This window comes from Osmerus eperlanus, chromosome 4 (genome assembly GCF_963692335.1).
Source record: "Osmerus eperlanus chromosome 4, fOsmEpe2.1, whole genome shotgun sequence".
NCBI lineage: Eukaryota > Metazoa > Chordata > Actinopteri > Osmeriformes > Osmeridae > Osmerus > Osmerus eperlanus.
The window spans coordinates 10,743,540-10,764,130 of record NC_085021.1 but is presented as its reverse complement, the minus strand read 5'-3'; the positions used below and the strand labels follow the sequence as shown (position 1 = coordinate 10,764,130).

The 20,591-nt window shown below is 48.9% G+C and overlaps 1 protein-coding gene across 8 annotated transcripts in view; it reads right to left on the bottom strand.

Moving 5' to 3' along the window:
- The window catches only part of hspg2 (heparan sulfate proteoglycan 2), a 78,173-nt gene that overhangs the window by 22,320 nt on the left and 35,262 nt on the right, over positions 1-20,591 (bottom strand). For 5 of the 8 annotated variants that reach the window (XM_062458903.1, XM_062458904.1, XM_062458906.1 and 2 more), the window contains exons 12-49: positions 20,405-20,562; positions 19,963-20,103; positions 19,454-19,617; positions 18,621-18,800; positions 18,048-18,244; positions 17,696-17,843; positions 17,469-17,596; positions 17,133-17,219; positions 16,964-17,022; positions 16,612-16,673; positions 16,191-16,331; positions 15,816-15,989; positions 15,339-15,518; positions 15,008-15,126; positions 14,767-14,878; positions 14,426-14,539; positions 13,999-14,126; positions 13,795-13,881; positions 9,129-9,193; positions 8,878-8,945; positions 8,589-8,729; positions 8,229-8,420; positions 7,790-7,828; positions 7,100-7,195; positions 6,176-6,421; positions 5,991-6,059; positions 5,171-5,254; positions 4,447-4,545; positions 4,252-4,341; positions 3,903-4,133; positions 3,533-3,646; positions 3,198-3,325; positions 2,942-3,028; positions 2,759-2,820; positions 2,471-2,635; positions 2,187-2,297; positions 1,938-2,038; positions 1,443-1,623 (exon numbers count right to left, since the gene is read on the bottom strand). In XM_062458903.1, coding sequence (XP_062314887.1) covers positions 1,443-1,623; positions 1,938-2,038; positions 2,187-2,297; positions 2,471-2,635; positions 2,759-2,820; positions 2,942-3,028; positions 3,198-3,325; positions 3,533-3,646; positions 3,903-4,133; positions 4,252-4,341; positions 4,447-4,545; positions 5,171-5,254; positions 5,991-6,059; positions 6,176-6,421; positions 7,100-7,195; positions 7,790-7,828; positions 8,229-8,420; positions 8,589-8,729; positions 8,878-8,945; positions 9,129-9,193; positions 13,795-13,881; positions 13,999-14,126; positions 14,426-14,539; positions 14,767-14,878; positions 15,008-15,126; positions 15,339-15,518; positions 15,816-15,989; positions 16,191-16,331; positions 16,612-16,673; positions 16,964-17,022; positions 17,133-17,219; positions 17,469-17,596; positions 17,696-17,843; positions 18,048-18,244; positions 18,621-18,800; positions 19,454-19,617; positions 19,963-20,103; positions 20,405-20,562 — 4,748 coding nt within the window. The remainder of the gene's footprint in view (positions 1-1,442; positions 1,624-1,937; positions 2,039-2,186; positions 2,298-2,470; positions 2,636-2,758; positions 2,821-2,941; positions 3,029-3,197; positions 3,326-3,532; positions 3,647-3,902; positions 4,134-4,251; positions 4,342-4,446; positions 4,546-5,170; positions 5,255-5,990; positions 6,060-6,175; positions 6,422-7,099; positions 7,196-7,789; positions 7,829-8,228; positions 8,421-8,588; positions 8,730-8,877; positions 8,946-9,128; positions 9,194-13,794; positions 13,882-13,998; positions 14,127-14,425; positions 14,540-14,766; positions 14,879-15,007; positions 15,127-15,338; positions 15,519-15,815; positions 15,990-16,190; positions 16,332-16,611; positions 16,674-16,963; positions 17,023-17,132; positions 17,220-17,468; positions 17,597-17,695; positions 17,844-18,047; positions 18,245-18,620; positions 18,801-19,453; positions 19,618-19,962; positions 20,104-20,404; positions 20,563-20,591) is intronic. The other 3 variants (XM_062458909.1, XM_062458910.1, XM_062458908.1) reach the window with 2 other exon arrangements.

The window sequence follows — 20,591 nt, the reverse complement described above, 5'->3', positions numbered from 1 at the left end:
CATCAATCACTAGCTAACTACAGTTTAAAAAAAATATTTGTACATTTGAACAACACATGTTGATGAGATTATATGTTAGCAAAGATGTGCTCTTGATTTCAAAAAGTTTGCCAACTAACAAATAAATGCAACAGGTAACCTATAACAGACATTATATTTAATATGACCAATATTCAATATCATATCCAGATTTCAAGTCAAATTTGAAATATGCTAAAGTCTAATCACTAACCAGAAAGCAAACAAAAGCTTTGCTACCCATGCTGTGGACCCATCAAGTCCAAAGCTAGAAGCAGCAGCAATAACATACTAACTTCACTAAGTTCAACCACAGGCTCACCCTGCTGCACGGCTGGTAGCACCATTTAACATGTTAATAGAAACATTCATGAGAACAGTAGTTTGTACAGGTTTCCTGTCTGTCACTGTGTGATGATGTCACAGCAGAGAGAAAGCTTGAGGGGGGACATAACACCAGTTCCAGTTGTACCTCACTGGTTGTGCAACACAGACACTAAGTCTTCTTTCATTGTCAGTCAGTCCCGAGTGACTAGGCAGCCACAGTGTCACCCATGGATCTCATCCCCCTCTCCTGCTCAGTGGGAAACCCCAGGGTTCCCAGGGTATAAGACACCACTCCCACACCCTGCTAGCAGAACACCTGGGAGTGCCAGTACCATTGATTAAGAAGAAACCAAACCACCACCGATGAATCCCCAGGTGAGCATAGCAACAGCTAGAGATTAGACAGAATGTCACCAGTAAATCCCAGACAGCTACACTACAGGTAGCTCACTGATCAGTGCTGTGAATGGGCTACCTGTACTTTAGCTTGGTTGGTTGGTTCCTATGTGCAGCTGTCTCTAAACTGCCATATATCAAAATATAACAGACAGTATTTGTGAGCAATCTTTTCATAATTTTTTGTAACTGATTGTTATTCAACAACATCACCATGGTTTTTGCAGTGCACACCTAGCCCTGACACCAAAGCCCTGTTTAATCACTAGAAAAGCTTATATTCCAGCAGCGATCATAACACCCACAAGCTGTATATTATTCCAGGAAAAGTAAAGATTTTACACAGAGTGAGCATTAAGCGTTATTAGGACGGTATCACTGACATAAAAGATGGAAGAAGCAAGCTTGGGTGTGAGAGGGTAAGCAAGCACGTTTAGGTAGGAGGGGTGAGGAATCAGGATTGAACGAGAGTAGGGGGATGGAAGGCTGGAGGACAAAGCAAGATCAAATCATGCAGATAATCCAGGTAAAACGGACCAATACAGACAAACATCCCAGCAGTGCCTGATGGGAGACGTAGGAAAGGCCACTCAAAGCGAGGGAGAGGAGGGGGAGTTGGAGGAGGAATGACAGGAGCTGGGAGGGAAGGGGTGGGGTGGTGGTGGATGATGGGCGACAGCCTGGCGCCTGGGATCACCAACCTGGCACGTAGAGGATGGCCGTGCCCTCATCCATGGCGAACATGTTTGAGCCCGTGCACATGTAGATGCCCGCGTCCTCAGGCTGCACGTTCTGAATGGTGAGGATGCCGTTGAAATCCATGGCCCGGTTGGGAAGCTTGCCATTGCCCTGGCGGGTCCAGACCAGGGTGTACGCTGGGGACTGCAGGAAGATGAGCACACAGTTAGGAAGAAGCCACATGGACTAAATCAATTGAGTAAACAACTTGAGTGGAAACACAAAGAGGCAGAACAATACTTTCATTGTGAAGTCATTAAGTCACAGAATAAACAAAGGAGTAGTCCGTTAAAATGGGATTTGGCATTGGGCAAAGTTTGAACAGAACTCTGTTTCGGGGCTCTTCCTAGGCTTTCACTGTGTTCGGTTCTGCAGCTACTGGGTTCAAAACGTGCATTTCTGAAGCTCCCGACCTGTTCCAGGCTCTGGCCAGACCAGCAGGGAGAAGACACAGTTACCTTGCTCTTGGCTGTGCAGATGAAGCTGACTGTTGAGCCCACGTGCACACTCTGGGCTTTAGGTTCCTCGATGAACACCTCGATGGGTTTGGACGACGCAGCTGGAGAAACACAGGGGCATGTTTACCTTTCAACCTTATGGGGTCTGTGGGGTCAACCTTATGTTGACCCCACAGACGTTCTGCATAGTGAGGTTGTAGTTGTCGAGGGTTACATGAACGGTGAAACACAGAGGTTATGAGGGCGTACTTGTGACGATGATCTCGGCGTGGCTTGTGTTGGTGTACCGCTGGTCCCTGCAGATACAGATGTAGACGCCTGCATCGCTAGGCTGGACACTGGGGAAGTACAGCTCCTCTCCTATATGACACACGCACGCACACGCACACACACGCACACGCACACACACACACGTGTCAGTGTGGACACACACACGCACACAAAAAAACACACATAGCCAAAGACATGCAGGTTAAACACACACACACCATATATCCAGGAACAGTATAAGCTTATCTTCAGTATTACAGTACCATGTCTGCGTGTGTCCGCGCTGTGGGACACAGGGCGCCCATCCTCTCTGGTCCACTGGTAGTAATGAGGAGGGGAGCCAGACACCTGGCACCTGAGGGTGACGGAGCCTCCCTGGGCCACCTGGACCTTCTCTGGGTACACCTTCACCACCAACGAGGCCGCAGCTGGAAAAGCAGCCATCGTCAATAACACAATTGTGTGTGACATCACCAGATAAGGCATCGCGATTAGCTACAGGGATTAGCAGTATTGCTAGCTCTTTGATGGGTTTAGACGTGTTGACTTACTGTCGCTAACTGGACGACACTTCACCCTCTCCTGTGGGTTGCCAACGTATCCAGCAGCACAGCTGTTGGCATTAAACAGAGTCGCGTGTGAAGAACAGGTGTACCTGGGGTGGGCTGGCAGACGAGCTAACCCTGCTGTGTGTGTGTGTGTGTGAGCGTCAAGGTAGGGGTGTGTTAGCTTACCGCTCACAATACTGGCCTGTGTAGCCAGGCTGACAGGCTGTGCACTGGTAGCCTCCGTTACCCAGACTCTCACAGGTGGGAGAGAACCTGGCAAGGGAACGACACCACCATCACTAATAAGGCAGCAGTAACTAACGAACCAAACACACAATGGTCTGATTCAACCGATTGAGCACTGACCAGAAGACCAACTGTACAGTGGTGCGTGTACAGTATGTGTGTGTGTGGTCTTTGTTGTGGTCCTGCCACCACTCACTGGTTGTCAGGGTCGGTGTGTGGGCATGCGCAGGGCTGGCAGTCCTCGGGGGTGCCGGCGGTGGGGTCACCAAAGAACCCGGGGGCACACTGCTCACAGAGCTCTCCCCTGGTGTTGTGTAAGCAGCTCTGGAGTGGGATCAGGGGGCGTCATTTACTGACCCGATTCTCTACTCATAACAACTTTAAAATATACAGTATGATTGGGTCACTGTTGCTATTCCTGGCTATCCGAAGTGGTATATAACCACGCCAAAAGTGTAAAAGTATGATGTTCATTTTTCTTCTAGATTGAAAGACTACAAATGTTTTCCCAGTCCTTGTCGAGTTTCCTACCGTGCAGATCCCAGACTCAGGGTGGCAGGAGTCTGAGTGACCGTTGCATTCGCACAGCTCACAGTGTCCCAGGTACAAGCCACCTCCAGTGCGGGTGTACCCAGGGGCACAGTCCTGGCAGAGAGAGAGAGGATCATCACTCACTAGTTAGTCAGTCACCACCAGTTACCACCAGCTTCTCATTTATCAGTAGACCACAGCTGAGTTAGTCCTGACCTGATGTGCTACTGGATACGATCATGTAAACAAATCAAATAGAACTGTGAAACGTGATGGGACTGTGAAAGTGAACGACTATGAAAGGTAGGACCCATTCACACAGTGCCAGGGCGTGACCCCCCCCCCCCCCCCCACCACGGTGCCCCCCTACCTGGCAGGAGAGCCCATGGTACCCGGGCAGGCAGCGACACTGCTCCACCTCCAGGGCCTGTGCCAGGCCGGTATAGTTGGGTAACGCCACCTCCATGCTGACGTCAGAGATGGAGGAGGAGCGCATGTCTGTGTAGTAGGAGGCCGAGATCAGGATGTCGTCCAGGTCGGCGAGGACCATCATCAGGTGCTCCCGCGTGGCAGGCATGCCGTCAGGGCGACTCCAGCGTTCCTGCAGGACAAGGGCAGCAGGGTTATTGCTAGTGTTGTCATTAAAAGGTTACTGGTCTCTATAGTAGGAGTCAGCGTGGTCTACTATGTTCTCCCCTGAAAATCTGGAGATCTCGTACCTCTCTGAAGATCACCTCAAACGAATTAGACTGTCTGGTGCCCAGTGTCCTGGGCCACGGTAGATTGGCGACCAGCGTGATGTCATTTCCCTAGAGCAAGCGATGCCGGCAACAACCAATCACATGTGAGCGCACTGGAAACATGTACACGACTGACACTAAGCTGGAGGGGTGTCTGTGTTCCAGAGCGCTTACGATGATCTGCACGTTGGCATCGTCCACCGTGGATCCTCGTGCGCCCGGGGTAGGAACGTAGGAGATGGTGTACTTGAGCTTCCCACCGTACGAGCCCACCTGGAGCACGGGGGAGAGGAAGGGGGAGGTCAAACCACAGGAGAACTCTGACACTGCCGAGACGAGACACACAGCACTCTCAAACACAACATCAAGCATCAGACTGGCACCTTCGTGGAAGTAAGTACAGGCACAGAAGAACATGTACTGGAAATATTAGACTTCATTCTAGCTTTAGGGATGTATCCTGATTCATTAGGGGATAGCAGAAGAGGTTAGGTCAGGTCCCAGTCCTACGAGTCATGCTTGACCTTCAACCACGGGCATGAATGACTCCTAAATACACAGGACCTCCAGACCTCCTTCAGATGACTGAGATATCCCCCTGTTCTGTTAGCTCAGGGGGAGGGTGGATGGATGGAGGGATAGTGTGATGGAGTGGTAATATGGATAGAGGGGTAGTGGAGTGAGGGGATGGATGGGTAGTGTGATGAAGGGGAGGGGAAGTGGGATGGAAATATGGAAAGGTGTGACGTTTTTGGAGAGGGGGGAGTGTCGGACAAGGGTGTATGAAGGGGCTGAAGGATGGAAGGATGGGGGGAGAGGAGGAGTGAATGAAGACACCACAGGTTAGGGTGAACGCCCCACAGCCAGCAGGAGGCTGGGTCTGGGTTGGCATGGTTACCTTATCCCCTGTAAACTGCGCTGGGAGCTGCCAGTAGAGAACATCGTCCGGCTGTGAGCTGAAACCTTTGTAGACCAGAGCGTACTGGGCAGAAGGAAAAAGAGACAGCAGAGAGCGAGCCAGAGAGATATGAGAAGAGAGAAGCGGAGAGAGCAAAGTGTAGCAAGCATGCAAGCATGGCAGAGTCGGCTAGAGCAGAGAGAGGCTTTACATATCTGATAGTGTGGCAACAAATATCCTTTCTCAACATGCTTTGTCACACAGTAAAACTACTGTACACTTTCCAGTGAGGATAATGATGAACTTTTAGGGTGATCGTGTTAAAAACTTGTTTTAGAGTCATCAGTAAAATTATAGCCTACATGATTAACATGCTGGTTCGACATTTACTTTAGAGTAGGACTTTAAGTACATTGATTAGTGTACACTCCTGGTAAACTGTGTTTACTGAAGAAAAATGCCACCCTGTGTTATCTATGTGCTACTGTATGTGCTCATAGTACTGTAAACACTCCAACCCAATCTCCTCTCATTCTTGTCAATAAAAAAGGCCACCAACATACAGCACTGTATGCATAAGTAAGCTCCAGAACCGGCTAATGCTGTCAAACTTTAACTGAACTGTATGGATCATTTCACAACTTCAGTTGTCCATTAACCTCTTTACTGTTATTACAAAAAAAGGATGGCAGTTTCCTGTGTGTAAGTGTGTGTGTGCCAAGGGTGGGAACATGCAGTCGTGTCATTTAGTCCGAGTCAGAAGTCAGTCAGTCAGTTGTACAGACAGTCAGCAAACCAGTCGGTCAGTCATCCAGTCTACCTTGCTGTTATCTGCAGGTCTGGGGCCCCTAGGGGGGCTCACTGTGTTCTTGGTGTGTCTCTGTTGACTCTGTCACAATCAGCAGGACCAGGCCAGACAGAAAGAACACGAGTGAGAAACAATACCAAGATAACAGTCTACAACCATACCTAAGGAGTTATTCTGGCAGAGTACTGATTGGGTACCTGCTGGAGGGGGGCAGGGCCCAGGGAGGGGGGGCGGGGCCTGGTTGTCTTAACAGAGGATAAGATAGCAGACGGAGGGGAGGGAGGGGTCAGATTGCGCAGATTCCATCTGGAGGATGGATTGGGCACCCCAGAGGAGGAGGAGGAGGATGAGGATGAGGAGGAAGAAAGGGTGAAGGGACCACGGCTATCGGAAAAGTTAGAGATGATGGCCCAGACTTCATCATCCAGCTTTCTGACTTGAGCCTGGGGAGAGGATGGAGGGAGGTAGGGAGGAGATGAGGAAGGATGATGATGGGGGGAGGGGGGTGGGGTGGGTTGGGGGGGCAAGAAACAGTGGCCGTGGGGGTAATTATCGAGGTGCTCAGAGTTAGGGGATGACTCCACAAGGAGACCTCCCACCGTGCAAGGCCCTCTGCGAGATTAGGGAGACCTGCTGTGTCATGCTACTCCAGGTCTATAAACCTCCTCGTGTACTCATTCACTTTCCTGGAATAGGATCTCTCTGTGATGCAAAACAGACAAAATCATCACCACATGTCTGCCATTAGACAAAACCAGGGCCCTCTCTTCAGACTCCAGAGCTCTCGCATGCTTGCTCCCGTCTGGTCCTAATCCTCAGGCATGCCTGCTCTGACACCATGCGTCTGGCAGGAGGGGCTCTCTCAGCGCGGCTCCCATGCTCACATTCCCCATGCTCCCGCAAACACGGCAGGCCGCCGGGACGGGCCGTCAGGAATGTCACGCCGCTCGGCAAGGCGGGGGTTAATCGTGTGTTAGGTGAGGGGAGGGGGGGGGGGGGTCAGGGGAAGGGGGCACACTGTGTGAGGGGTGTGGTAGGGGCAGTGGTCTTCTCATCCACATGCTGTGTGGGTCAGTTTGCTAGTCAGTGGCTAGTATGGGGTAGGTCTAGTGGGGCAGTACCTGGCTAGCTCTCTTAGCCCTGGTGTTCTGACTCATGAGGCTCCAGACGGATGCATCCTTCCTCAGCTGCTCCTCTGGCATGGAGGACGACGGGCTCTAGTTATGTGAACAAAGCGAGCTCTCGTGACCTGTGTCCTACCTGTGGGTGCTTTCCACAGCTAAACGGCCTCAGGACTAAGTTAAAAGATGAGAGAGATTTAGAGTGACCCTTGAAAGTCCTTTATCTAGATGTATGCTTTACCAGAGACAGTGAACGACCACAGTTGCTCCTTACTGTGTAGTCCAGATTCATTGTTCTAAATAATGTATCATGTGATGTGGAATATATATATATATATTTAAAAAATTCTGTGCAAATGCAAGTACGGTAATACAATATTATTATGACTTAAAATTACGCTAAATGTAGGTCCAACTACAGTATAAAGCTGTAAAAACTTGTGTTTGTCTGTAACAGGGACAACATGCTTCGCATGCACAGCAGAACAAAGCAGAACACTCCAGAACACTCCAAATGCACTGGGAATGTATTCAATGGACGTAAACACATGACTTTTTGCAACATTTCATTGAATTCCAAACCACACCAGGCTTTGATGGTTGCAGGTTGTTTTAAACACACTAGTCATTATCGTATGATGCCTAACCTCCCCAATCCAAACCACCAAGACAAGCAGTCTTCAGTTTTACCTGGGGAGCCCTTCTCATTCGAGCATAGAAAGGCTCTTTCTGTGGAGAGCAGACAGAAAGGGTTCAACTACTGCGAGCCATTCATGTAACATCTGCTTCGTCGTGATATTCCGCCTTTCTCGTCCAGTCTAAACTAATCGTAGTTAAAACCCTCCACCAGTGAGAGAGGATCAGCCTGTCTCAGACAGCTTGACTCCCTGAGAATGCGATACTGCTGCTTGAGGGGAAAGGAATGCCAGAGATGTCAGAGCAAAAAGAAGCAGCTTAGCACCAGAAAACAGCAGCGGGGGAAGAGGCTGGAGCAGAGGTCTACAGAGGAAGAGGGGAAATGATGGTTCAGCGTCTCAGGGACTGAGCCCTGAGGCTCCCATGATCCTGTCTCTGCGAGCCCGAGACACACAGGCCAGAGGAAGGCTCACAGCAACACGGTGCTACTGACCTTGTCTCCCTTGTAGGCCCCAGGCAGCTGCCAATAGTGGGGCTCCTGACCCAGGTAGTCAAAGTTGCTGTAGGAGAGCTGGGTGCCGTCGGTGGACACCTCCACGGTAAAGCCAGTGGCGATGCGGTTGGTGCGCTGGCGGTTCACCAGGGCAAAGCCCTGGAAGTTCCCTGGAGCAAAGGCTGAGGACACCTGGAGAACAAGACACCGGGCAGCACGTATCAGACACACATCCCCTGAAACTCAAACTCAACTTCCATTGCATTATTGGCAGCCTCTGCAGAGCCCTTGTACAGCTAGTAACCGAGGCCGGATAGAAGAGGTATTGGTAGGAGTGATATGTGTGTATCCAGCCCATACCAGGTCCCTGTAGTAGGTGGAGCTGGAGCATTGCTGGGTGACGCCCATGCAGAAGCAGGACAGGCAGCCATCTCTGTTGGCGGAGCTCAGGTGGAAAAAGCCGGACTTACAGTTGGAACAAGTCGAGCCTTCCACGTTCATCTGGAAAACAATTGTGATGTTTGAGTGAGCAGGGGAGCACAGGTCACTCCAGACACTAACAGTCACAAGTTCATAATATGTCAGGATGTGCAAATATACAATTATCCTTCTTTTGTTCCTGGGAATTACTAAGGTGTTTGTTGTTTACCTTGCAGCGACACTGTCCTGAAACACACGCTCCGCTATGGGCTCCCCTCGCGTCACATGTGTAGCAGTCTGTAAGCCATGTCAACATGCCATATCACCGTGTGTGCCTTCACTCTACCAAACACATACCTCATCCAAATGCAAACCTAGAGGCCTACACATTGTTAAAATCGACTGCGTGTTTGAGAATGTTTTTGGATGTCCAGAAATCAACAGCAACTTTAAACTTGGACGCTTAGTTCTCATACATACCATCAACCTTGTTGTTGGAACACCTCTTTCCTTGTTGGGGGTTGCCAGTGTAACCTGGTGCACATCTGAAATACCAAAAATGGCATTATTGACATTGAGGTAAAAATGTGTATTTGCAAAGGAGACATGGAGCAACAGAGTGATAGGGCAGAAAACCGGGAGAGTGTAGTGTGCTGGTCCAGATAAGACTGCAACCACACTCAGGCCTCCACAAGACATTTCTACATGAGGACCCCCACTGATACTACACTTCAACAACTCATAATACACTTCCACACTCTCTGCTCCCTAAATCCCATGCACTGGAATGGACTACTCACTCATCAAAGAGGGATACATGCTTGAACATATTTTCCAACTTTCAACAACAAATCCACTGACTGCATCCCAGATGCAGAAGTATAATATATTGCCACCATTGGAGATGGACAAAGCACAGCCAACGCTAAACCACTCAACATGTGTCAGATGTTGAAAGCATCTCTCTCCTAGTGTGACAGATGTGGAACTGAGGAATCACTTATGCACAGACACGCATTAGAGCTTGAACACATCCAAACACCAAAGTCAAACTGAATCAAGAGAGCGTAGCAAAGAAAGAGACAACAGTGGAACTAGAGACCAGTGTGCTGGAGTAGGCCTCATATCCTTAATGATATGACGTAAAAAGATGAATGCCCATTGTCCCAGCAAGCACACCACCTTCCAGATCTGCAGCTGAAGAGCCCAGCGGATCACTGGAGTCTTACCTGACCATCGGGGTTCCACAGCCGAGCCAACACACAGCTTCAATGGGACGTCAATGCTATAAACTGTCTTTGGGAAAACCTATCCTGTCTTATCTCTTAGAATGTTATGTTGTGAGGTGGTCAAATTCAAATATATGTTTAGAGAATGGTTTAGATACCAATATGCTCTCATTGTTTATGTTATTAATCAAGTTACAGACAGTATGGCAATGCACAGTACATATGTTGTAATTATATGTTTTTTAAATAATGTATATACCTGTGGTCAAAAATGTTGAAACAGCAACTGCCACACGACATGACAAGCACAAATCCAATTTATCTACATCATTCTGGCACACATTTGATTTACACAGAAACTGATACACACATTCAGTCTGAAAACAAACTTCAATTGTAATTTAAAAAGTAGACGGTCAACGCCTTGGCAACCTCTCTTCAAATACTGTTCTCCACACATCATATGGCTGTATTGCCTAACCCTATAATGAGGGTTTTGTCTTAAACCTGGTTATTCCATCAATGTCACCTTATAGTAGAACATTCAGGTTACAGATGCTATTGTACAAGACATGGTTGTTTGCGTGAGTTTGAGTTTGCATTCTAGGTAAGTGAGGGTAAGATAAGTCTGATGTAGGGAAGTTTTAGAAATGACCCCAGAAAGGTTCTGATCATGGAAACACAATGTAGCCTAATGCGGAAGTCTGAGTTTAATACTTGAGGTAGTTTCTCCAGTGTATAAGCAGCACTAAAAAATCAGCACCCAAACATTTTACAAAATGTTAACAAAAAAAAAAGTTTTTCAAGGAAACACAATTTTGTGCAATTATTTTGATAGTTACATAACATCAGCAAAACACAATCGTATCCAGTCTGTATCAACAGGCTAACTACAGCATCAGTATAAGGGGTGTCCCGCAGCACTTTTCAGTTAAGGCGGCTGCCTAAGCAACACACGCCTGCCGCCTTAAATACGTAGTCCATTTTTTTTGTTTTTTATAGCAATATTCACCGTTGTCCTGTTTTTTCCCTTCCATTCCAAACCGTGACCAACGGCAGTCTCCCTTCTCTGCAGAATGCATTAGTCTATCGCAGAAACTCTGCGATAGACTGACGGCAAACCCCACCCTACCACCTTAACTAACTTATTTTCTGCGGGAAACCCTGGTATTCAACAGTCCCTTCATACAGTTTTCCATTTTAGATTAGATTACAGGCATAAATACCAGGACCATAAGTCACTTTAAGATTATATGAATATATATACATAGAAATGTGTTGATCCACAAATCAGCTAATAATCGGGGATGATCTTGATAGGAATAGCCATCCTTCCAAGCACTATGTGAAGACCACCATCTGGTTTATTTTTCGTCTTCTTAGATGGTTGGTGTCCTCGAAGCAGTTTGAGAATGTCAGACACACCTGAAGCAGACTGGGGGCGGGGCTTATTTCTCTGCTCTGGCTTCTTTGTTGTGGTCTTCTTATACTTGGCTGTGGTCTTGGACTTTGTTTTAGAAGCAGTAGTCTCAGTGGGCAGGGTGGCAGTGGAGGAGGGCCCCTTCTTCATGGTCTTGACCTTGGGTTTAGAGTCTGTATTCACTTTGTGAGAGGGTGGGACCAGCTGGTATACTGTTGGAGCTGGAGTTCTGCTTTGTGGCTGGCCCTTGACCTTGGTTGACGGATACATTGGTTTGATCACTTTTGGATTGGGCTGTTTCTTGGCCGTTCGTTCAGTGGTTTTCACACGTGTTGGAATCTTCTTTGAATCAGGTGCATCTGCCCTAAATGAAGAGTCTTTCTTACCTTTGCTCTTTGGTTGAGGCACCTTTTTAGTGGCATGAGTACCCGACTTAGATGATGGAAGACCTTTAGCTACCTCTGTTGATGGCCTGGACTTGTGAGAAGGTGGTGTCAGTTGATATTTTGTGGTTGCCGCATTTTTGGTTTGTCTTGATTTTCCTGGACTGGTTTTAGAAGGGCTTTTAGCAGTGGTAGCAGGCTTCTTCTTATCCACTATCATCTTTGGTTTAGGCATTGCTGTAATTTTTGGTTTAGAATTAGTCCTGTTTTTACTAAGGGTTGTCTTTTGTTTTGAAATTAAACTTACATTAGCATGACCCTTGGTGGACCTAGTCAATGGTTTAGGTTTAGTAGTCAGTGGTTTAGGTTTAAGAGTGTGTCTGACTGTAGATGTAGTGACTGTTGGTTTCTGCTTACGCAGAGCCTGGTGAGAAGCTTTAGCAGTGTTAGCAGGGAGCTGGGGCGTGGGTAAGCTTTTAGGGACTGTGGCCCTGGTCTGTGGCCTCTCAGTGGGGCTCGTCCTGACTGCGGGCCTTCTGGTGGTGTACATGGTGGCTCCCACGGAGATGGAGAGCTCTGGCAGAGCCCTCCTCTCCTGAGCGGAGCGGGCCACGTGCCGGCCGCGTCTCAGCTTGTCCATCTCCTGGGCCAGCGCGGTGAAGCCGTCTATGAGGATCTCCAAGCGCCCTTCCAGCCTGCTTAACCGGGCCTCCATGTCATTGTAACCCTTCTCCAGCTCACCCATCCTCTCCGTCTTGTCCACAGCCGACTGCAGGGCCAGGAGTCGCTCCAGCTGAATGTTGAGGTTGCTCTGCTGGCCCCTCATGTACTGGAGGCTGTCCTTCATGTCCAGGGTGTTGCTCTCTAGCATGCTCAAGCGCTTGTTGAAGCGGTTCATGTGAAGCCGGAGCAGGAAGTGGAAACTGCTTTGCCTAGACTCAGGGCTGGCTGTGAAGGGAGGTGGAACTCTAGGGGCGTTTTGGTCCAAAGTGACCCTTATAATGTCAGTCCTGGGGTGGGTGGTAGGATGGGTGGTGGAGCGTGTGGTAGGATGGGTGCGGAGGACAGAGGTGGACAGTAAGCTTCTGGTGGTGAAGCTGGAGGATCCTATATCCCCGGGGTGAAAGGTGGTCACTGTCCTGTAGATGTAGTCATCTGTGGTGTCCTCCCACTCGGGCTCATCTCCACTCCCATCTGGGTACACGCTTTTCTCCAGACTGAAGTTGAACACAGCTTCTCCACAGCCCAATGGGAGGAACTGCTCTTGTGAAATTGGTTCCCCACAACTGTTTGCTGTAGATGTTCTTAACATCAAAACATCAAAATCAGACATGGCACTTACGGGCAAATCAAAGCAAAACATACAAAGAATGAACACAATTACCTTGACATCTTTGCATTTCTAGTTGCAAAGATATGTAAAGATTTTGACAGACAAAGTCCTCATAATGCCATCTCGTTTATGCCTCTGACAGAATACATAAACACTGACCACAGAAGTCCAGGAAGCCCACAGATGGTGACCCGGAGAAGTTCAGCTTAAGCAGAAAGCAGCTTGTGAAAAAGGTTCTGGCACAGAAGCTAGAGCAAGCGGTGGCAAAAGATTTCCTCAGGACACAAGTACAACTCCAAACCACCAAAGATCACAACAAGATCTCTCTCACACTGGATTTTCAGTTCAGTTCCTTTGTTACACTTTACTTAGACTGTGACCCATTACATATGAAATCCATATACTTCTAAGATAAGAAGTCGACAACACACACTGACAAGTTGTCAGCTGTGAAACTCAAGGAAAAAGCACCACATAGAGTAAAATCCAACAGATATGTCTCCCCTGCTAGATCACTGGAATGGGTGGCATTGCTGGAGGTTTGCATGTCCCATCCCTGTCTAACTAACTAAGTCACTAACACCACTCAGTCACGAAAACAGACAGACATGCTTCAGCCCTCCCTCTACATGACACCTGGCAGTGCCAGCCAACCCGCTGAGTCACCTTTGCCCACCTCGCTGTCCAGCGCAGCCCAGCACCCACCAACGACTGAGCAATGACCAGCTAACACTGCGGGCTGGAGGGGCAAGGGCGGGAGGGGATGGCTGGGAAACCTTACCTCTCACAGCGCCGCCCTGAGAACCCAGTGGGACAGTTATCACAGGTGGGCTGTCCATCTGAGTCCACATGGCAGGACTGGGAGAACCTGCAGGAAGAGGCTTCCGTCAGACCTCATATTAACGTGCGTCGCACAGTACAGGAGCGTTCACTTTCTGTTCAGGATAAAAGACAGCTGTAGGGTGAGTGTGAGGAGGGAACTGACTGGTTGCCGGGCGAGGTCCCTGGACAGGGGCACGGCTGGCAGGTCTGAGAATCTCCCCTGGCAGGGCTGCCGTAGTAACCAGGCAGACAGCGGTCACACCTGGGCCCGGCAGTGTTATGGAGACATTGCTATGAGAGAGAAAACACACCCACACACACACATCCAGGGAGAAACCGTGTAAGGACCCATGGGAGAGTGAGATCTTATGCCCGTGTGAGCTACATTAGAGTCTCTTTCCACATCAAGATGTGCCGAGGAAGTGCATTCCATAGCAAAGATCAAAGCAGGTGCCGTCCGGGCACTGGAGGAGTGAGGGGGAGGGGGAGGCAAGACCACAGAGAGGGAGGATGAAAGGAAGAACACAATGGGAGGCAGGAGAAGACAGAGGCAGTGAGGTAGGATGGGTAAAAGAGGGGGTAAGGTTTACCAGACAGTCTCCGGTCTCTGGGTCACAGCCAGTGGCATGTCCGTTACAGTCACACCTCTCACACGTGCCCAGGTACAGACCTGACCCTGTGCGGGTGAATCCCACATCACACTCCTGCAGACGACAAGACGTCACACAACAGTATTTTTTACCAAACCCCTTTAATAGTAACACACTTCCATTGTGTGTGTGTGTGTGTGTGTATGTGTGACCGTGCATGTCTGAGTGACAGAGAGTGCATGTGTTTGCGTGTGTGTGCGTGTGTGCATTTGTGTGTGTGCATGTGTGTGTGTGTGTGTGTGTGTGCATTTGTGTGTGTGCATGTGTGTGTGTAACAGTACCTGACAGGACGGGCCTCTGTAGCCCTGAGGACAGGCACACTCCTCCACAGCCAGAGCTCTCTCATTACCGGTGGAGTGAGGCACAGCGATGTCCATCCTGATGTCTGACAGACTGCGCCCGGCGGGAAGGAGGAATACACTTACAAGGTCTGTTCTGTCCAGCTCAACCTAACCCCTAACCCGACACTCATGCGGTGTGGTGTCACTTTGGAATTGCGAGAGAAACTCGGGTGCTTCTCACCTGCTCTCAGCCATGTTGTCTGCATAGGTGGCTCTGATCATGAAGACTGTTATATCCGCCAAGGCCATGAGAAGGTGCTCACGAGTAGCGGGCTGTCCGTCGGCACGCCGCCACGCAGACTGGTACAGATGAAGAGAGGGGGAGGAATGAGGCCGATGAAGTAATCTCAGGATTAGATCAGGAGATTTAACGGAAGATTACGGTGTGAATTTGAGTTGGGGTTAATGGTAATCCAATTACACAATTCAAACAAACCACTAAAACATCAACAGGGCAGAGTAGTACCCAGTGGTGAACGGTACACACACACACACACGCCACAGGCACACACCTCTCTGAAGGAGACCGTGATGGTGGCCGGGACACGGGGGAGGGGCTTGGTCTGAGAGAAGTGCTCCAGGGAGATGCCGTTGCCTTGGAGAACCACATCTGGCTGTCCGTCAATCACCAGCGAGCGTTGCCGTGGCTCGTATTTCACGGTGTAGCGTAGCTCACCGCCGTACGCAGTCACCTGACAGCAACATGCAAGGAGGAGTTCAACAACAGGCCCGTGGGATGGTGGAAAGGTATTTCACTCTAGAACTCTGGGGGATAAGTCACAGTTCAACTCTCACACACGTTGTGCATGAATGTAAAACCCAGAGATTAAGTGATTGAGCAGTTCTGAATCTCTTAACATGAGTGAAACGTGTTGAGACATGACTGAGTGAGACTAATCTAGCTTTCATCCTAACTTTTGAGGAGAATCATGTACCCCCCCCACCCCCCTCAACCCCCCCTCCCCACCACCACCCTCTCCTCCCCTCACCTTGTCTCCTCTGAAGTTCTCAGGCAGGACCCAGTAGTAGATGTCGCTGGGGATGGAGGTGAAGGAGCGGTAGAGCACCTCCAGGGTGCCCTTCTGGGAGATGCCCTCTGTGATGGTCCTGGTGTTGGCACTGTTGGACAGGGTGAACAGCTGCCCGTTCACTCCACCACGGACCTGAAACACACACACACACACACACACACACAGACACTCAGCATAGTGGAACCTCATTCCCAGTCAGCCTCTCTCATTCTCCTTGGGTGTTGTCGTCGCACTGAATAGTGAAGCCATTGAAGCTACATTTGACCTGGTCACTACCCGTGTGCGTGTGAGTGGTTGGGTTGGACCCTGTGCTGGTGGCTGAGAGCTGTGTACCTGGTCCCTGCTCCAGGACGAGCTGGCACACTGCTTGGTGATGCCCATACAGAAACACTGGAGACAGCCGTCTGGGTTGGCCTGGGACAGGTGAAATGAGCCACTCTTACACTCATCACACTGAGCACCCACCACGTTGGCCTGTCAGACACACACGCACGCACACGCAGACACACACACACACTGTGAGTTTGCACATCTGTCCTGCAGAAGCCTGTCAAGCTCATCATTGATGTCATAAAAAAGATGATCCCATATCAGCAGAATGGTCAAAACAGGCCCAGGATACTGATGCCAGAAAGTATAAAGTCCTCTGTCAGATAAAAGATTTAGAGTATGATGTACAATGATAAACAGATGTACTACTGATTACAATAATACGGACTTCTTTCCTATTCCTGTTTTAATTGTGCTGCATTACCTTGCAGCTGCAAGGCCTGCTGTTGGAGTTGATGGTGCCTTTGTTATCACACAGTGCATTCTCTGTGAGTGGACAGGAGGAGAGATGAGGGGAGGAGAGGACATGCTGTTTGGATCAGAGCAAGGTGCACCTGGGAGGGTTTCAGCCCCTCCACATACTTGGTCAGTGACAGCATACCCTACTGTAAATCATCCAGCACCAATGTTATTCATTACACTGGGTCGAGCCTTTTTAAAAGTCCAGCCGCATAATATGAAAGACTTCAGAATAGGTGAAACCAGCCAGGCAATACCTGTTCCTATTGAATTTGATTATAGAATGTTTGGCCTTCTGGTGGAAATAATTTACTCACGGATTACAACACATTTGCTGTTGGGCTGCAGGGGGTTGCCCTGGTAACCAGAGGCACACCTGGGGGAAGCAGGAGGCATCATGAATCAACCTTCACCTGTTAACACCACATCCTGACAGTATTCCAGAGCTTTTATGATGCAGGACAGGTTTGGAGGTCACATCCTTACTTTTCACAGCGGCGTCCTGTGTAGCCTGGTTTACAGGCGTCGCATGTAGCTTGAGAGTCATGGTCCAGGAAGCAGGTGTCAGAGAACCTTTAAACAAACACACAACCCCAGCTCAACCTCATTATTAACTGCATGAGGCAGTGAGTTAATGGGTGGTGGACAGGTCAGAGGATGACCTAGCCAATGAATGAACCAGTGTTCCTTTCCTTTCCCCTAAGAGACATAAACCTACTTGAGGGAAAAAGGGTTTTCCAGTCCCCCGATGCTCTCCCTGTTTGTTTGTGTGGGTGTCTGTGTATATGAGTGTGCTGGGTGGTCACATGGGTGACCTCTTACCGGCGGGACGTCTCAGTGTATGGGCAGGGGCAGGGCTTGCAGTCGTCAGGGCGACCTCGCCTGGGGTCACCAAAATAGCCGGGTCGACATTTGTCACACTGAGGCCCTTCTGTGTTGTGTTGGCAACTCTGAGGGAGGGGAAAACCATTTAAAACCAGGACCAGTTTTTAAATGTGTTCAAATCCCGATATTGACAGGCCTGCTGACTAATCAGGAACTGTGCTCACCAAACAGTGTCCGCTGATTGGGTCACAGGCACTGGCGTGTCCGTTACAGTTACAGCCGGCACACGTGCCCAGGTAGGCTCCGCCCGGTACGCGTTCAAACCCAGAGGTACACATCTCACAGGACAGGCCAGAGTAGCCAGCTGGGCATCTGGGACAGAAAGAAAGACAGACAGACAGACAGACAGACAAGGTTAATTTTCACAAGCTCAGGTCAATCACTGCACAATCACTATCCCTGAACATTTACTCCAGGGATAGTTTAACCTTTTAAAAAAAAACATAGTCGTTGGTAGAAGGAAATACCATCTACAGCTTTTATACACCCTCGAGGGGTGTGATTAGGACCTCTCACCTGCACTCCTCCACGTCCTTGGCAGGCCCATGGATACTGTACTCCACGGTGGTGGTGTCCATGACGACGTCGCTGAGCGCCACGCTGACCATGTGACTGTCGTACACAGTGCGGATGCTGATGCTCTCCAGGTTGGCTAGGGTCATCATGAGCTCCTCACGGCTCACCTGCTGCCCGTTAGAGTGCTGCCAGTTCTCCTGCAGCAGCAACCAGGATCAGTCACCACAACACATGAGCCTTTCATCAGACAGGTATGGAAGTCGACCCTTCCCTGCTACAGTACTAGACAGCTTTGGAGGGTGGTTTATTGTCATAATCACATTAATATTATGATTTATGATATGAGTTATTGGCAATGGAATGTTTGATTTTCAGGCTTTCACAACTAGAATGTTATTCTAGTTATATTATTATAAATAGAATACATAAGATATCAAAATTGAACAATTGAACCTGCAGTAATAAAGAATGTACAGTATTTAGCTAACATAACGTAGACTAATGTAAAATAAAAATAGAAAGTCAAAAAAACCCTAGCAAAGCTGGTGGAGATGTTTGGAGAGCTTCACCCACCTCAGTGAACTTGATGTCTTTCTGGTTGAGCTGCCTGGCGGGGGTGGGCCTGCCCCGGCGATACACCAGCCTGCGCCCGCTCCCCACCAGCACCACGTCAGGCTTCTCCTCAGGCTCAGACTGGCCCCGCGCCAGCGTGTAGCGCACCTTGAACTTCAACGAGCCTCCGTAGGAGTCAATCTAAACACAGAACAGTTCAGTGTCCTTACAACATGGAAAATGTTGTAGTTTGGGACTGTGTGATATATCATTATTACGTACATTTCTCTTCTGAAAAGAGTGTAGATCTCTATGGCCAAATGCTTTACATTAATGTTACATTCCATGCAGCTAAATAGCAATAGCTAGACTAACAACATTGTACTTATAGAGGATTTGCTTTGACTTGCTTCATTACTGTTTACACAAGAGAAATGTTGTATGGGGGAGGTTGGGCTTTCCAGAGGTAAGTGGATGTTAACATGGATCTTTCTTTGGTTACACAACCTTCAACTGCCCCTTTACAGTATTACAATTTAATGCCTCATCGTTATTTATTTATATTTGCATTCCTTGTGGAAAATTATTAATAAGGAATCAAATACAATTACCACTACTACTCATATAACATACACTTACCTCTTACACACCTCTAAATTCTACAAATAATAAAAGTTAAACTCTATAGCAAACTCTGAACACTACATAATGATACCAATGTACCTACACTGTTTATACTTCAGGTATTGTTTGCATGTAGTTACATGGTTGCATTAAAGTAAAGTTAAAATGAATTGGTCATTGGATAACTGCTATCTTAAGTGTAGTGAGGTGGTTGAGTTATAGATTATCACCTTGTTGCCCAGGAACTGTCGGGGCAGCATCCAGTAGGAGTCCAGGATGAGGAAGCGACGTGATAGGTCGACCAGCTGGAACTCCTCCATTTCTGTGTTGATAAGGAGCTGAGTGGAGGAGAGAGGAGGAGTGCCTGGTCTGGAGGGATATGTTACATTCACCCCTGGATGAGAGAGAGAGAAAGATTATTATTTTTACGACTTCACAAAGCCTCACTTAAGACTTTCCTCAGGTCAGTACCATGAAAACAGACAATAAATAAATAAATAAAATAAACTCCACAGTAAAAAAAAACTGGAAAGAAAGAAAAATATAGAGGGGGGGGGGGAATTCAGTGTACAAGTAATGACCTCCAAATCAGATATGTGATTCATCTGCAACCCGTTCACTTCAGTGTTAAAGCTCAAGAGGTCATAAGGTGGGTAAACCCTCTTCAAAGAGCTTGTTTAGCCGAAGTGGTCCTTCATCGTAATCCTATCAGGGTCTCAGGCCTCAGTGGCCTCCCTACCTTTGAAGTCGTCCTCATCAGTGAAGCGCAGGTGGATCTGGGTCCGGTAGCGGCCTGTGCTCTGGCAGGTCTTGGTGATGCCGGCGCAGAAGCAGGACATGCAGCGGCCCTCCACTCTGAAGTGGCCCGCTGGACAGTTGTCTGGCAACGAGTACAGAGAAGATGACGAAACTGACGACGTAGGACGACGGGACACGTGCACAACGAACAGAGACACACATTTAGGGGATCTCAACGACGCACTCTGGCTCAATGCTGGGCCAGATGTCTTTCCTGTCGACGTCGGCTCAACAGGAAAAAGACTACTGCCCATATGTTCTCCTCTACTGTGGAATGTATAAGCATGAGGCAGCAAGGCAGTGTAAAGAACTAGTCTGTGACTAGCCATTGGTGGCAGCTGTGTGGCCTGATGCCCATGCGGCACGTGGCAGGGCTACAGTACCTCCGTTGGGGACCTGGGTGAGGCTCAGCACGCCATCAGGGATGCCAAAGACAAGGCCCTTGGCGTTGATGGCCTCGCAGGTGTACGCCCCCTGGTCCGCCTCCTTCACGTCGCGGATGATCAGGGTGCCACGGCCGTTCTCACTGATCATGTTGATTCTGGGGGGGACAGAGGAGGGACTGTGGGC